Source organism: Apis florea, unplaced genomic scaffold (assembly GCF_048593485.1).
Source record: "Apis florea isolate Af1SG1 unplaced genomic scaffold, ASM4859348v1 contig_3587_pilon, whole genome shotgun sequence".
NCBI classification, from domain to species: domain Eukaryota; kingdom Metazoa; phylum Arthropoda; class Insecta; order Hymenoptera; family Apidae; genus Apis; species Apis florea.
The window spans coordinates 1,295,322-1,313,243 of record NW_028256789.1 but is presented as its reverse complement, the minus strand read 5'-3'; the positions used below and the strand labels follow the sequence as shown (position 1 = coordinate 1,313,243).

At 37.4% G+C, this 17,922-nt stretch overlaps 2 protein-coding genes across 18 annotated transcripts in view; one reads left to right on the top strand and one right to left on the bottom strand.

The window, feature by feature from the left end:
- Ca-beta (Calcium channel protein beta subunit) overlaps nt 1-12,150 on the top strand; it is an 83,987-nt gene extending 71,837 nt beyond the window's left edge. For 15 of the 17 annotated variants that reach the window (XM_086914421.1, XM_086914422.1, XM_086914419.1 and 12 more), the window contains 2 exons: nt 3,715-3,980; nt 5,218-12,150. In XM_086914421.1, the coding sequence (XP_086770547.1) occupies nt 3,715-3,902 (188 nt within the window). In that variant the 3' untranslated portion in view covers nt 3,903-3,980; nt 5,218-12,150. Of the gene's footprint in view, nt 1-1,792; nt 2,110-3,714; nt 3,981-5,217 lie in introns of those variants that run through there. The other 2 variants (XM_086914427.1, XM_086914428.1) reach the window with 2 other exon arrangements.
- rau (RA domain-containing protein rau) overlaps nt 4,762-17,922 on the bottom strand; it is a 36,278-nt gene continuing 23,117 nt past the window's right edge. Inside the window, exons 3-7 of the mRNA XM_086914441.1 lie at nt 16,055-16,311; nt 15,237-15,300; nt 14,858-15,106; nt 12,519-14,522; nt 4,762-12,429 (exon numbers count right to left, since the gene is read on the bottom strand). Of these exons, the coding sequence (XP_086770567.1) occupies nt 14,169-14,522; nt 14,858-15,106; nt 15,237-15,300; nt 16,055-16,311 (924 nt within the window). The 3' untranslated portion in view covers nt 4,762-12,429; nt 12,519-14,168. The remainder of the gene's footprint in view (nt 12,430-12,518; nt 14,523-14,857; nt 15,107-15,236; nt 15,301-16,054; nt 16,312-17,922) is intronic.

Here is a 17,922-nt window from a genome sequence, read left to right as displayed (position 1 = left end):
GATCCTTCGATCCTCGAGAATGAACACTGGCGACATTCGAAGCTAGTAATGAAACACGTCTGTAGTGTAACTTGTATCATTAGCTGCACGTAGTCGTTTGCATGGATTCGTGTTAGAATGTAGAATTATTCTTATTGGGAAGACTGCTAGTCGCTGGACGCAACCTGTACTCAAAGCCTTGTAAAATTATTACGATACTTTCGATGTTACGCTGCACGTATTTCTCACTCTCTTACTGTGCACGCTATATAGCATATTTGAATGACGCGCGAGAAATTATGTCTCTCGTTCTCGTTGTAAATACCCTGCTCTCTCTCTCTCTCTCTCTCTCTCTCTCTCTCTCTCTTCTGTCTCTTCTTTCTTCTATTTTAAATCAGCGTCGTTGGGAACGAAAAAAAAAAAAAAAAAAAAATAGCAATTTTTCAATATCACGTCTCTTTCTAAGAGAAATGTGATGTGAACAACGTTTGACGAACGACGCTGGTTTGAATCGTGATATTTCCGTACTCAGCATGATTTGACAGACAAGGAGAAGAAACTAGCAGTCTTTGAATGAAACTGAAGAAGGAAAATGAAAGATATACACGGTGAAAGAAAATACTTGGTTTCCCACACAAGACACGTTTTACATTGAATTTCTTTTCAGCGACGATATATGGATCGGGAAACTTGTACCAACCACTGCAAGACAATGGCGCGTTCGTTCTCGTTAGTTTCAATCATGTTTTCATCTTGTTTTCTTTTCTTCATTCTTCTCTCTTTCCTTATGCGCTCTATCACGAAGATACAATCATCCCTTCTAAGACGATCTCTCTCTCTCTCTCTCTCTCTCTCTCTCTCTCTCTCTCTCTCTCTTTGCCACGTTCACCCTCATTTCCACGATCGTTTATTATATTCTAGTTGTGCAGCTTACCTCGTGCACGCTGCGCTCTGTCTACTATCCCGACACGAGTGGATTTACCCGTGACATCTGTTCGATCATTAATATTCATTAAGAGATACGTCGCGTGAACGAGCGTTCACGGCGTCGAGTTTATCCTTGTCGCGGATAAAGGGCTCGCGACGAGGGGAGGAAATGACTTCAATCTTCTTGACAGTTTCGTGAATGAAGTTAGCACGTTTCACGGAATCGTGTATTTTCGTATACTTCCTCAACTGGAGTGGTAAAAATTCTTGGATGTTCTTCGGTCATTTCGGGAATATCGTATTTATCGTATTTTAGTATACTTTCGAGATTTTGAACCTTGCATTTGTTACAAATATTTTTTTTATCAAAGACGAAGAGCTGTATTAAAAAAAAAAAAAAAAAAAAAAGATAATTAATAATAAGATAAGAGAAAAAAGGATGAATCGCGATGAGCAAAATTTTCGTTTTAAATTTTCCACGCCACGATCGAAAAGGGTCACGATCAAAGGGTTAAATCCACGCGTGTGTTCATGCTACGCAAGAACTAACACATCACGTAAAAATCGCCCATTCTGCATAGTTTTTTGTCTTTTTTTCTTTCGTTTCTCATCTCGCAAAAAAAAAAAAAAAAAAAATATTCTCTTCCCCGAAATTCGACGAATCTCAACAACTCTCCTCGACCAAACGACGACGATACGCGAAAAGAGAAATACTCCACGTGAAAAACTCAATCATCATTTCCGGACAGAATTAAGATTAAAATTAATAATATGAAAAATGTAAGAAAAGAAAAAGGAAAAAGAAAAAAAAAAACACATCAGCGAAACGTATCAACGATCGGCAATCAGCTCTGACTCCGATGTTCTCTTTGTTTACGTGTAAAAGCCGTGGAGGCGGTGGCTGCCACGGGAGTCATCCGAAAACAGGGCCAGTTGTCCTATGGTGACGAGAACAGGCCCAAAGAGTCGAGCTAAAAGAACGCTCGCACGCACGACGACGGTCGGGGCTTAGAACGACCGACGCTCTTCCACACTTCCTCCTCATCAAGGATGAGATTTTACGGCGATAGATCGGCCGACCAATTGTACAGTCTGTCGTCCATCCCCCTCCCGGATTCTCGATACGAGAGAGGGGATTAGGATGACGTTTGAGAGAATTAGAGACTGTGTTTATAGGGAAACCTCCTTAAATGAGGCCGCGTAGTAAGTACAGGCGGGGTTTGAGAGCCGGGGATCACACCCGGATCCCACACCCTGCCTCTCTTGTCCAAAGAGAAGGATTTGATTTTCCGATTAATCCATTGGTTATTACATTTCGTTACATTTCATTCTCACCTCGAATGTTCCTCATTTTTTCATATTTTTTTCTTTTTTTATTTATTTTATTTTATTTTATTTTTCTCGTATCACACACCATTCTCTCGTTGAGACAATTTCTGTTGTTTGAATTGATTCCTCACGTTGTCGTTGCAAATATTCTAATTTTAACTAGAGAACTTTTTTTCTTTCTTTTTTTTTCTTTTTCAATTCTGTTGTTTGTTCGTTTTTATTTTCCACCCTTTTGTTTTTGGTTGTCTCGCAAAAACCCCCCTTCACCAACCCCTCTCACATAGAATTAGGGTTGACACATAGAATAGTCTAACGAGAAGCATTAACGAGATTTATGGGAATCGAGAGGATTATATACACTTTTGGATAGAATTACACACGTGATTACTTCGAAGAGGAATTTCTGAGCGTCATGGATGGATCTTCTTTTGGTCATTGGCTTGTTTTTATGCTCTCCCCTTGTTCTATTCTTTTTTTTTTCTTTCTTCTTTTTTTTTTTTCATTCTTTTTTTTTCTTTTTTTTTCTTTCCCTCAACTCAACGTGTCGAAATTTTACCTTAAAAGAGCATTTTTTTTCTTTTTTTCAGTCGAAGCAAGTCTGTGAAGGAGAACTTGCAAATCGAGGTTTTAACTCGTCCACATTGTCGATGCTCGCGCTCCAGCGCAATGATAATCCGTTCGAACGTCGGAGTCTTTGCAAACCGTGTCTTTTTTGCCCCTCTCGTTTTTCTTTTTTCGTTTTTATCCGATATCCCTCTTTTTTGCATAGCTAGTATTGCTTGCATGTACTGTGTGAGTGATATGTCGTCACGGTGTATCTAAGTATGACGCGTAGATGAATTAACAAATATACTTCACAAACTATTTGTGACAATTAGCTTAATTTCAAAATAACACTTGTCTTTTTTTTTTTTGTGTGTGTGTAATCTAGCTTTCGAGTGACATTGATCGATATCGAACTCGACACCTGCGTTGCTTTTATTTTTTTCGTCGAGTTTGATTTCGAAAATTCGAAAGGAATATCGTTCCAATTTATATATATATGTATATATACAACATCTTTTGAAATTTTTAAAATTCAATATTATCGAAGCAAAAGAAAAATTCACTTTCTTCCTATCCTTTCGAATTTTATCCGCTTAATAAAATAATAAAACCCTTATAACGTCAATACTTGAAAAATTCAATCGAACTCAATTTTTTTCACGATCACTTTCACGATTGACAAAATTCAAAATTGAACTTCTTTCCAAAAGTGGTTCGAAAGTGGTATTGACAAACAAGGGTTAATTTTATTATCAGCTTAATTTCTGTAACTCTACGAGTAAATCCCTCCTCCCATGGATTTGAGAGGGATCCTTGATGAAAGTTACAAAAATTCAGGCTCCACGTAATTCGGGCTCCTTGCCTGAAACAATCTCGTAAAAAAAAGAAAATTTAAAGAGTGGAATGATACGAAATAACGAAAATAAAATGCAGGGCACAGCGGTGGACACGTGAGCGAGGGGAGCCGGAAGTCGAGGCTGGAGAGGATGGATCGTGATCGGGGCGATCGTGGTGAACACGACTACGGGAACGAGGAGGAATCGTACGTCAGTGGCGTCGATTACGGGAGCGCATCTAGGCGTCGCCAGCAGCAAGACCCGCGCGCATTGAACGCCATTTAGGAGCTGGGGCCCCGGGGCCTGTCGCTACAGCGCTGTCCCCACCTGCGCACCACCGCTCTTTAGTGGGGTCGCCACCTGGTACGCTACTGAACGTACGAGAAACGTGCTTTTTACGCTACCGTAGCGAGGAAAACAAACGAAAAAAGAAAAAAAAAAGAAAAAAAAAATAATAATAATAACAATAATAATATATTTGCCGCTCTGGCCTGTTAGTGGGGTTTCTTTCCTGTCGCTGCCCGTTCAGATCGTTCAGACTTTGTTCGAATCGCTATTTGTACAATGGTAGTTAGAGAACCCTTCCTTGTTGTTCGTAATTGTTCCACGATTTCTTAGATATTATATCGCCCTTTTTCTTTCGTTTACTATCAATTGTGTATTTATTAGCGTGCGATCGTTGCACGTATGTTACTTTAATTACTACGCAGAATATCTCTTCTTTGTAATCAATTTTGTTATGCTCGTTCTGTTACGTTTCTCTCGATAATATCTCGAGATCTCGATGTAGATCTTATTATACGTACGTAACGATAGATAGATACACTGCATCGTTGAAAGCCATTGATCGTAAAACCGAGATTAAAGCGTGTACGCTGCCGTAGTGAGATTATCCGTATCGTATTTTATTACTATTTTATTACTATCCGTGAATATCGTGAATAGAAAAAGTCGGTAGAAGAAGTTCGTTCGAGTTTCGATCGTTCTTGCTTTCGTCCCTATTTTGTTTGGATTGTTGAGACAATGTTAGCGTGCACGCTTGCCGCCCCACTTGTTTTCTACCGGGTGTATCTTTTTTTCCACTGTTGCGATTTGTACACGGAGCTTTCTCTCTCCTGAAACGAGAATTAACGAATTAGCGTGATTTCTTTTTTTTTTTTTTTTTTTTTTCTTAGTTCGAGTGATATGTACATGCAAGATACATGGCGTAACAGAGTAACGTATCTATAGCAGACACACATATACACACATATACACACACACACACACATGTAGATTCTATTTTCTTAATGGTATCTCATGGATTAAAAAAAAAAAAAAAAAAAAAAGAAAAGAAGCCTTGATTGATTTCGTAATTAGAAAATCTCGTTTCTATGTTGTATACTCGTAGACACACCGTAGACACATCTTAGATTCTAGAAAGAGATCATTGTCGAGTAAAATGGCTTTATTCCGTTCCCCCTCGTTTTACAGAATTTTCTTTAGATCAGTTTGTGCAGAATTGTGAGTTGAGTGAAAGAGAGAGAGAGAGAGAGAGGGAGAGAATGGTGATGGTGGATGACGCCAACGAAAACTTTCACGAGAAAATTTTTTCCAACAGGAATTCCGTAAAACGATGGGCGGGTTGATAATCGAATGTCCTTGTCGATGAAGGTACGCACAGGATAAATCCCCCATTCGCGGAGCCAGCTCAACGAGATGAGTATGTACACGAGAACCAAAACCAAAGAAAAATTATATACAGAATCAGAGAGAGATGTTGAAAGAGGTATTAAGAATTATATTACGTACGAGTGTGAGGGAAAAAACAAGAATGAGAGGAAAAAAGAGCCCTGGGGCCTTAATTTTTGCGCTGACTCCTCCTGGGCCCCTATACCCACCCCCACGAGAATCATAAGATTTTTTAAGATCGATGATTTATAGGAGAAACTCGTGAATCGGCATCGGGTCTTTGTTAAGAAAAAAAGAAAAAAAAAAAAAAAAAACGCCACGAGATCTTAAAGCTCGAAATTAATAGATAATAGACGATCGTTCGATAATAGACGATTAAAACGGGATGGAAAAGAAAAAAACGAGAGGGAAGAAAATCGAAAAAAAGAAAGAAAGAAAGAAAAGGATCATCGAGGAATTTTTCGCGTAGAATTATTTCGATTCGGAACAAAACGATGGTTGCTTCGATTTTAGGGAGAAATGGTGAGAAAGGATAAAAAAAAAAAAAAAAAAAAAATAAAGATCGAGAATCACTCTAGCCGATTACCTTAGGATCGATCGCATGATTAAATTCTTATTATATATAGAAATTTATTATATAGAAATTTCGTGGCGCGTTCGTCGCGAGATTCGAAAAAATTTCACGATTTCGCGTGATGAGAGAACAAAAAAGAGAGAGAAGAAAAAAAAAAAGAAAAAAGAATACAGGAACGAATCGAATATAAAGATGCGTGGCGATGGGTTGGGAATCAGATAATCAATTATCGTGCACACGATTGAAAGTTTTCGATTTTCGATGGCGCGTTGATGATCGCCGCGCTAGGTTGACGTGTTTATACGTTTTATTAGAGTCTATTTGGTGAAATGAATACAGGTATACACATACACAGGTTACACATATACATACAGACATACACGTACATATAGGACGTACGATACATGGAAACACGGAGAAACACATTTTGTGTATATAGTATACATATATAAAAATAACGATATATATATAAAGAAAAATTATATATATACATATATATATATATTGTATACGTATGTACGCAGTATGAACACTTCCACATTTGTCGCTCGACAAAAATTCCGATCGAGATTAACGAGTGAGAGAATGAAAAAGACGAGTGAAAGAGAAAATGAAAGAAATTGAAGAGTGAGAGAAGGTGAAAAAGTGAAGAAGCGAGAAAAATGATACTATACGATACCATAGAATCAATAGATATCGTGTAAATATTGTAAGAAACCTTTAAAAAGACGAGTCCTTTCCGTTTCCGATCTTTTCGTGAATGTGACAGTGTCTGATGGTTGAAAAATATTTGTCGGATTTCATCATTGTTTTTACGGATCTAAGACACTTCCGCTCCTCGTGATCAAGCGTGGACGCTTTTTGACTACGCACTACGAACTTGCTGCAACTAAAAATACGAGAAATATTTATTATATAATTGATTCGATACATATATTACACTTCATATACATACGCATACACGTACACGCGCGTACACATAGAAATACAATAATCATTGCACTAGCGCCCTCGTGCAGGATAATATTAGGATGAATTGACGAGTTACGAGTTATAGGTTGCATAATCTTTTTAAAAATTTTATAATTTTATGTCGATGTTGAACGACTTGAAATTTATAAAATTTTCCCCTTGAAATTTCCTCATGTTCAATTAGAGTTCAATTAATTCCGACAACTCTGATAATTTGTACATTTCTCACGCCGATAATATTACTTTAATCGCGCAAGAAGGCCCGATTTTTACTCGAGTGCAATCGCGATAACACCGATCGTGTTCCGATCGTTCGTGTATATTGGATTTTTTTTTTTTTAGAGGCACGCATCAACGTTGTTTCTTAAGTAGAACGAACGAGTTCTCGAGCACGCCGCTCTCTTTGCAAAAATAGCCTTGCGCACGGCCGATATAATTAAACGTCAAAAGTAAAAAAGACGAAAACAAAAAAAAAATAATAATAAAATAAAACAAAAAAAAAATAAATAAAAAACACGAAACGTAACGTAATGAATTTTTCTAAAAAATAATTTTAGGAAATTTTAGCTACAAATTTTATGCATTATTAGAACTAGCGAATACGAAGCGTTTCTTTCTAGAAACGATTACGTTCCAATACTTTCAAGACACGAAATTGATGTGTGAAATTTTAGCCAAATTTAATTCACAACGATCGTTTTCACACCGTTTCCGCAACTGTATCTCGACCGATCGCTGGCACTGGTTTTTTTTTCCTTTGAGAACAGAATCAGAAGAGGGAAGAAAACGATCGGTAATAACGAAATTTTCGCATTTCACATGTTCGTCAGGCGAAAGATTCCCTCGAAACTCGAGCGTGGATCGCGATTCGATTATATCTTCCGCTTCCTTTCATCCTTTTATCTGCTAGCATCGTTTCATCGAAAAGTGAATTCGAATTCTTGTCAATCATATCGTTTGTTCGATGATCGAAGATCACAGTGATATCTTCGCGATATTGTTCGTTAAATTTTTTAATGGCATCAGAGCAATGAGATCAGACAAGTATTTCTTATTCTTCGCTTGATAACGGTGTTAAACGAATTTTTATTTTATTGGCGAGATAATATGCTGCTCTTTTGATAATTTTTTGCTTGTCGAAGATCTTTTTGTAAAATGAGAAGAGAAGCCGAATAATGGAACGATCCGATTTTCCACGTTTTCGAGTTTCGCGAGGAACGATTTTATTCGAGTATTTTATTGGTTGCTCGAATTTATTAATCGCTGACTAATAAAATGTTTCTTGTTTGCCAGCGTTTGTAAATACTAGGTGAAATATATATATTTGCAAACCACTGGTGATGTCTATTTCGAGGATACTCGTGCTTCTACTTCGGCATAAGAGAGTCTATATTCCAAGTACAAAACGAGCGCGTGCATTTTCGTTTATTCGAGATGCAAACGAATGCCGGATAGTAGCTGGAGTTTCTTTCGAACTATGTTTTCTCGTGTCGAGCCGAAGCTGTTCGTATCAAAAACATGTTATTGTCGCACGTCTGCTCGATTATTTTAACAAAATTATCTGTTCCTGCGATTATAAATACGAATAGCGTTGCGACGCTTAGGCCAACCGATTTTTAAATCGTATAGCTATTGTATACTGTACTTTTTCTAGACGTCATCCGACGTAAATTAAAGCGATCGATAGAGGATGTGTAACGGTGTCTAGTTGACGCCTATAGCGAAATGGAAATTTTTTATAATATTTTCTAAGAGTCTCGATAGGCAAACGGATTATTAAAAAAACCCACGTCACGCAGATCTGAAATACGAAATACGACGTCTTACACGAGCCACATATACATAAACAATCCACGAATCATATTACGATTTCGAGATACCCTTGATATTTCTTCGACAAAACGATCCCCCTAGTCGCCGAGTATCCGTCGGTTCGTAATGATTTCTTTCGTTTATTAGGAATATTAGCGGCTTCCAGTCCGATCTTTCTTTTGGATGATATCGTTGGATTACTACGCGTATCTGCAACACGTCCATTAGCGCGTTAAATTAAGATGCAAAACGAGGGAAAAAAAAAATTAAATAAATTATAATATGAATCGTAACTCTATAGCTTTCGATCAGACAGCAATTCGAATTTACGTAAAATGAAAAAACAAAAAAAGTCTCTGTAGTGTTTCTCCGATTTAGGATTAAAAAAAAGAAAAAAAAAAAGAAGAAAAAAAAAGAAAGAAAAACCTCGCACGCGAGAAGCTCGTTCGATACTCCTACAAAATCGTACGCTACTTCTTTTACTTTTTAGCAAGAAGAGAAAAAAAAGAAACATCTTCTCTTAAAAGAAAAGTTAAAAGAAAAAAAAAAGTATTAAGAAAAAAAAAGGAAATAGACGAAAACAAGAAAAATTCGCAAAGAAAAGAAGAAAAAATGAAAAAAAAAAAAAAAGAAAATTCACCGGAAAATAATACGCGATGACACGCAGGAACGTTGAAAGTCCAATCGGGAACACAATCGAATTATATCTCTTGAAAGACTCGAACGAGAACATTACTACGAGTGTTTAATTATCGATGTTTAAGCTGTTTAACGATGAAACGGAAAGACGAGAGAGGGAAGACTGGAAGCGAGGGCGAGCCTTTCTTCAAGGGTAGTGAAAGGGTCGAAAGGGCGCAAGTACAATTCGTTCGATGTATAAAGAAAAAAAAAGAAAAAAAAAATAGGGCGCGAATTGATCTTTAAAAATTAATTAGAAGTGTGTTGTTGCGTTGGCTTGCACCGTGTGCACGTGAACGTGTTGTTGAAAAAAAAAATAAAAAAAAAAAAATAAAAAAAAATTCAGGCTGCTTTTTGCCGGCGTCGAGGCGAACGATTTTCGTGCGATCGATCGACGCCTTCCTCGAAGAATGCAACCCTCCCCCCCCCCCTAATTACGAATGGTTGGAAGGTCCAAGAAGAAGAGGAAGAAGAAAAAGAAGAAGAAGAAGAAGAAGAAGAAGAAATAATAGAAGAATAAAAAACCGCGAGAATCGCGAAGCATCGACGAAGAAAGATTAATGCTTCACGATCAATATTTTCCTCGAAAATTTATTCTCTCTTTTTAAAACAGATCTTTTTTTCAGCAAAAGATCTTCCTCTTCGTGGATGCGGACCGTGCCTCGACGTGCTTTTAGAGATATCGCGAAACGCCTGTCCTTGTAAACGAGCCTTAAGGCTTTCGCAATAAAATATTGTTGGTTGCGTGGTTTCGAAAGTATATCCGTGTGTACAGTGAGAAAATACGAGAGGAGAGTAAGAGAGAAGAAATTATGATGCGATAGACGCCATTGTCGGTTCGACTCGATGATCGTGATTTTCGTCTCCGATTGTGCGTACAATTTTGATAAACATGCAAATTGAATACGAAAAAAGAAAAAAATCGACGCGAGTTATCGGCTTCTTCTTGCTGTTGCTGCTGTTGTTGCTACTGCTTTCCGTATTTGATTTATTCGAGTAGACATAACCTAAAAAAAAAAAAAAAAAAATATTAGTAAAAAAGAAAAGAGACGTAAAAGATTTGGTGTTTATCGTCGATCACACATTTTAGAACGTTTTAGAATTAGCTGACGAGTTGTTATAGAGACAAATATAAGAATTGCATGTGATTTAAATATTGTTAAAAAGAAGAAAAAGAAAAAAAAATGCAGCTAAATATTCGTCGATTTGCGATCAGTTTGGAGAATTTCTTTTTATAGTTTTCTTTTTTTTTTTTTTCTTACGATTAATACTTGATGAATAAAAAGTAAGAAATGGCGTCGATACGATCAAATGGCAACTTCTAAGCCACTTTTTCTCGTGCCGTCTCGTATAATACGATCGTCGATTCGAATCAACCAGCGTCACACCGAGGACGATCGTCCTGTTGTGCGAGTACATGAATTCTAACGTGTTCAATTTCGACGCTTTCACGCGTATCTATCCCACGTGGCGTGTACATGTATCCCCAAAAAGAAAAAAAGAAAAAAAATGGGAAACGTAGCGCACCCACGCCCTCAGTCACTTTTATTTTCTTTTGCGGCTGGTTCGTTGGATCAAAGGTTTTTCCCTGTGTATATTGTCTATTATTCCCCCGCGCGATTGATTTCGATTGCGGACAAACGAACGAAGGAAGGAAAGAGATGTAAGAAAGTCGAGAAAGAGAGAGAGAGAGAGAGAGAGATGAGAGGAGAATTTTATTTCGTTGTTGTCGCGGAGGAATCAGCGTGTAGAGTAAAGAGAGGAGGGAGAATAATTATTATTCAGAAGGAATAAATTGATTTTGCTTCGCTGTTTACAAACGAATTGAACGATTCGTTTAATCGTATCGTAAGTGTGACGAATGAGATGAAAAAGTGGAGAAAGTGTGTATATGCCTGTATGCGTTTGTGTGAACGAAATTTTTGAGAGAAAGAGAAAGACGGGTGATGCAAAGATGAAGAGAAGAGAAGATTACGGTTCAGCGTGCGCGAAAATGCGATTGTTCGACGAGATGGTTTTGAGGCGATTAATTATCGAGATGTTGTAAATTGTTCTATAGCAAAAATGAAAAAGTGCTACGGCCGTGGCAGCGCGCCCTTCGAGAATTCTTCGACGATTCAAATTCTCCGTCCATTTTGACCGGGACGCGAGGGAGCTTCGAAATTATTATTATTTGGAAACAGCGAGTTGGGGATTCGATTCGATCGATGGATCGGGATTAATTTCATCTTCGATGAATCTCAAGAGGCGCGATGCTTTGATCGTTTCGATGTTAATATGTCAATGCTGTGATGTTATCCTTTGAAACTTCAAACGAAAAAAAAAAAAAAAAAAAAAGTATATTCCCCGTTCCCTATTTGTCCCTATCACTCCTGAGAAATTCCCTTCGACACGGCCCCCTTATCCAAATTTTTCCAGAAAGTATCGCGCAAGAAGAATCCTTTCTCCTCGGAAAATGAATATTTCTATTATTGTAACACTCCGCATAGTCCTGAAAAGAAAAAAAGAAAAAAAAATAGCTAGATTCTAATCGTATTTAATGTAAAGTTTATTATTGTTACATCTCAGTGATTCTCTCCTCTATCAGTGATCTCACGGAGAGAACGAAGATGGGAGAAGAGAACGCGTGTTCAAATTACCAAGGAAGAAATTAAGATTTCATAAGGGAAGACACAAAGGAGGTGTACTGTTAAGGATTATACTGAGAATATATAGCGATCGATAATCGACCAACCCGTTACACGTTCGTTTCTCTCCGACACGTCACTGGTAACCAAAATTCCTACATTTGTCGCATTTGTAAATAAAATTTTTATCATCACACGATGCAACGTATTTTCATTTTCATTTTTGAACGAGATCAGACAAGCGAAATATTTATATTTGAAATTTTACTTATTGATCTTCGTTACCATGTCATTCTTCGTTAGTGCATGGATAATCTAAAAATTTCATCAGTCTTCTCCTTCCTCTTCATATATCAATTCCTCTTCCATCTTTTCTTTCATCAATTCTTTTTTTCTTCTATTTTCTAATGCCATCCTTCTTTTTCTTCTCCTTTCAATATTTATTGTTTATTCGTTTTGAATTCGATTTTTTTCTGCTCTATACAAATAACAATTAATTAGTTTATTCATTGTTCCTAAATAGGATGTAATTTGATATAATTTTTTTCTTTTTTTTAAATTACTTACTATATTCAACAAATTTTTTCGACACATTTATTTTGAATTTATTTCCATATTCCATCATCATATTAGTTTATGCTCCTTTATGATTGGTTTTTCGTTAATAATTTGTTAACAAAATCCTAAATTTTTGTAAAGGAAAGTTGTTTAAAATTATTTCAAGTATATTCATAATATTCTCATATTTTGGGGATAAATTCTCACTTTATATATTTATTATTATTATTATTATAGTTTTATAAGATTATAAGGAAACATGAAGATTGTAGGTAGGTGAATTAAAATATCGATCAAAATTTAGACACGTAAAACGATATTTTCTTAGGTGAATTATAAACGACGATACAAAATGAATATTTACACTCTATTTGTTATTCAAAATAATACAAATTATTCATTGTACTCGTTACGCTGTTAAGTCCTACTTGCACAATTTCTACAATTTCTATGCGACTCGTGATAATTTTTAATTTCAATACGTGCAAGTGACAAAGAAGATAACTTATATTCGTTTTGTCGTACGATTAAACGTATTGTTTTTATTTTTCATTCCATAACGATTCTTTGGCAATCAGTGCAACATTGACGAAACGTAATAGTAAAAGAGAACTTTTCTATTTACAATGAATTATATATAAAAAAAAAAAAATAACGCATCAATAATATGTAGCGTCTTTAAATGCCAACTAAATGAATACGATAATTTCGCACAGGAACGACGTATACATATAGAATTAAAATATAGAATTATATCAACATTTACATTTGCGACTGGCTAGTGTAATTATTAAAATTGTTGTAACACGTCGTTTATTGGATGTATTTACACGAATATATTCGAACCCTGTTCGATCGTATTGCACGACGAAATTTACAGCACAGGATTCTATTATAAAATAATTTAAAATTTCAGGCTCGTTCTCTTAGACACTACACGATTGTTATAAATAAATAATAGAGGTTGCATTCTGCAACGCTCTTGGATAAAATATAATTTTCGACATATAAATATGAGATGTTAAACTCTGTTTTATACCATAATTGTATAAATTTTATACAAATTTCCTTCGTAAAATATTCTCATGGTACAATTCTCATGGTAAAATTCAAATTCGATTATTTTCTTAGATAAGTCTCAAAGACTTATACGTTATATTTTTTTTTTCTCTTAATCAATTTTTAGCGTATCTTTCTAACGCAACACATTTATACAATATAAAGATGAATATACTATTTATCTAACATTTCGTACGTCTACCTTTGGTACAATTGTTTCTCGCTATTGACTATAATTGTAAATTCTCTTTGTTCCGTTTTATCGACGCGAAAAGCTGAGACATGAACCGTGTTCCATCTACCACTTATCATCATATCGAACTACTCAAATCTAAAGAATTCGTGCAATCTTAAATATGCTCCTTTGCAAAGAAGAAATTCATTAATTCTACTTCAAAAAATCATTCCAAATTCTGCTTATAACGAAGCTTTCTTTCACTGCTCAATCAAACTGTTTAAATACTGTTCAATACGATTTAAAAGCTGCAACAAACTATCAGCGCATTTGGAACAGCTGCAACTCAATCCATTTCGCGTCTTGTAATCTTCTTCAATCTATAATTCAAATATACACGAAATAAAATTGTAAAATTAAAATATTTATATGAACAAATAATTTTCATAGTCCGCATACGAGGTCGCCGTAATGTGTTTCGACGAGATTGGCGTTGATGGAACACTTTGAGGCAATTGTTGCAACCGTGGGATTTGCAACTGCGGAAGTTGCGTCGCATGGGGCACCACGATTCTTGGCTGCTGATTCAAAGAGCCTAAAGATAGATGCTGATCGATCTTATGGATATTGTTATTATTGATCGAACTTGTATCTTTGCGCTGATACAACGCTAAATGGTTGTTGTTGTCATTCCCTTGGTTGTAATGAGTCTGATGGGTGCCGTGTAGGTTCAGTCTTGACATCGCCATGCTGATGCTCGAGTCTGACGCCCACATACTCTGCAAACAAGACGATTGCGTAACAAATTTGACTTTCTATTATATTCTTATGAATAATGCCAATAGTTGACGCATTGCTTCGAGATGCGCCTGTACTCGTAATTACATTCGGCCATCTTGGAGTACATCCAAGATGTGGAATTCTTTTGTGTTGAAGCGTGAGAATGCGCATAATATACACACATATATATATATATACATGCGTTTGCATAGAAATCGTGTTTTAATCAGTTTGAATCTTTTTGTTTTACAAAGTATGAGTACATTTATTGAAAATTTATCGAACAATTGTCGATTAGCAGGATCGAAAAGCACGATCAATGCAATTTACTTACTTTTCTTCTATGAGGATTGTAGTCTGGATTGCGTCTTATGCGAAGATGACGATCGGCGCTTGACCATCGTTGCGTGACTTTAAGGGGTGAATCGTCAGGATGCAACTTCCTTTGATACTCTTCACCTTCGCAGACCTCGTAAAGGGAGAATTGCTCGACGCGTTCTTTAGAACTGTAGCAACTCAATAACATCTGGATCAATTCATCGACCGTGGTCTGCTCGGACACCAGCAGACTTTTGTATTTCGACTGCGAACAAAATGGAAATATATGAATAAAAGAGAATAAACATAGCTAGAATGAACGTAAATGAATTAGTAGACGAGCTTTACGTAGGGAAACGTGAAAAATTGTTATAAAGCGTGTGTGAGTAACTTACTCCGGACATGAGCGCGCTGTCGTATATTTTGACAAGTCCTCCGCGGCGGGTCTGCAACGAGAATCTGCAACAAGAAAACATCCCATGGATCATCGCAGAAGCCGGTGAGGTTCAAAAGGGATCGACGAACGCTACTTCTGCGTAAAAACACAAGGGCCCAACCAACGTTCCAGTCAAACACTGTCTGCCTACGTAACGTATACCTTCGCCGGAAGTTTCGAACTACCGAGAAAACATTGGTGACTTCCAGTCTTTCTTCTGCCGCGCGACGAAACCTTCGATAACCAAACGTCTCATCTCCCTTCGATTTACAAACATTTGTCCAAAATTAAGAAAATCTTCCCTGACGAGAAAACTTGATTTGTTTTCCATTCCATCCTCCTGCTTTCGATTAAAAGAAAAAAAGAAAAAAAAAAAAGAACTACATCCTTTCTGCAAGATCGAATTGTTTCTCAACAATCTCTTTCCATTCTGGAAATCTGAAGAGAGAGAGAGAGAGAAAAGCGAGGCGCTTCGAATTAAAAATCTTAAACGAATGACACACGTGTCCCTTCTTCTCATTCTCGTTAGCATAAATAAAGGCACGTCTGATGCGCGGTCAAGCAGAGACAACTGCAGAGAGACCAAGAACAAAGGGAATCTCTTTCTCTCTCTCTCTCTCTCGAAAGGACGTTGCTCGTCGTTGGCTCGTGCTCATCGACCCACAAGAAGTCATGTTTACGGTCCGTCGCAAGCCCTGAAATTACGTCACGAAGCCGAGCGAAACCGAGGGAAAGGAGAGCCCTAGGAAAGAAGAACGAATATGGAGAGGATCGTACCTGGAATCGCCACGAGGATGACACGATTGAAGAACGGCCGGCCTCGCGTCCTCGTCCAGTGGAAGCACGGTCCTCACGTTCGGTCTCCTCACGGTCACCTCCATGGTGAGGTAGAACAGTCTCGGGTCACGGTGCCTCATTCGGTATTTGTTCAATAGGTTCTGGACGATTTCACGGCAAGTCGTTTCATACGTGATGCTCAGGGTCTTGTACTCGATGTCTGGCCGAAGGCAGTTGGCGTACACCTTTATGGTTGTCTGCAAGATCGCGAAATTTTCGTTAGAAATAATATTTTTCATCAAGATTTTCAAGGATTTATTCGGATAGTAGGAGCAATATTTTGAAGTATTGTTATGAAAGGCTTGAGAGGCTTCGAGGATTAAGGTTCAGACAGTCGGAGGGGATTATTCTAAGAAAGGAAACGAGGTTTTAAAACGAACGCTCTGTTGTCGAAAGGAGGAGCCAATAAAAAAGAAAAAGGAAAGGAAAAAAAAAATGGTAAAAACCCGACACGACAAGAAGCTTGACAATTAGTCCATAATTAACCCGGAGACAGACGTTGGCCACGCGCGGTGCATAAAACGCTATCAACCCTTCAGATACGCCGGCTACGAGGGGATGCGTGCACCGAAAATAAACCAGACACCAGATCACCCCGTTCGCAGATGGTTAAATGCTCGTCCTTGTGTGTATTCATATGTCAAGATTAAAGCCCCGTTTACGCAGCGGTAGCCTATAATAATATTAAATACAGAGGGGAGGGTTGAAGAAAATTGATATTGTGGACCCAGAGCAAAATTTCACGATCGTTTTCAAGGTTTCCAATTTTTTAAAATTAAATCTTCGACTTTGCGATCGCAAACGATTCGATTAATCCTCATATGCGAAACAGGGAATCGGGATCGACGATTAGCAACAGGCTAATTATAAGCATAAGAAAATGCAATCTATCAATAGGCCAGATGTTGGCGGTCCAAGGCTTGGCCCACACGTTCGCAAGTGCCACTCCATGTTTCGAAAACACGTGTAGGCAGATTTTATGACCACGAGCCGCGCTTTTATCCCCAACTGTAACAATCTCCTGGCCAAATGCGGCGAATCGTGCCCGTGATAAAAGTTGCCGCTGCTCGAATCACGGCTACGTGTCAACGCACAATGATTTCACCTATCGGTGTACCGAGCGAAATCATGTGAAATGAATGATCGAGCTCGTTTGGATTTTCGCTAAGCCACGGCCACGCTTTGCAAGCACGTTTTCAAAGAGGATACTAGAGAGATTATCCTTTTATCGTGTACACTTCGTAACAGTTCAATATCATCCTTTTACGCATCGGCCCCATTTCGCTATTTGCTTTCTGGATAGATTGAAAATGGATAGATTACACTTACAAGGCGTCTGAACCGAATTTAAGGATCGCTCGTGTTCCATCAAATATTTATCTGCAATGAATTAGATATATTGTAATTAAATATATACAAGTTCATTCGATGTAATGTAATTTTAAATCTAATTTGATTTATCTAATATGATTTGCGTAGATAATATTAAATAATCATAGATAAAAAGAGAGAGAGAGAGAGAGAGAAATTGAAAAATTGAAATATTTTCTCGATATTATTCGCATTACGTAATTCCAGAGTACGTAAAGTATCATTTTTATTCCAAGAAATTTTTCTCGACCTTTCGATACTTTCGATATTTCAATTTCGTTCGCACGAGAGAGAACGTAAATGCCAGGCTCGTGGTCGTATTTGCGTTTCAGTTAAACAAACAGCGGGGTTCTAACACGCCTTGGAATCGTGGAATTCTCAGTGGCGTTTTACGAGGACCCAGAATCGATAGAGAGTGTTTCGTTTCTAACTTTGAA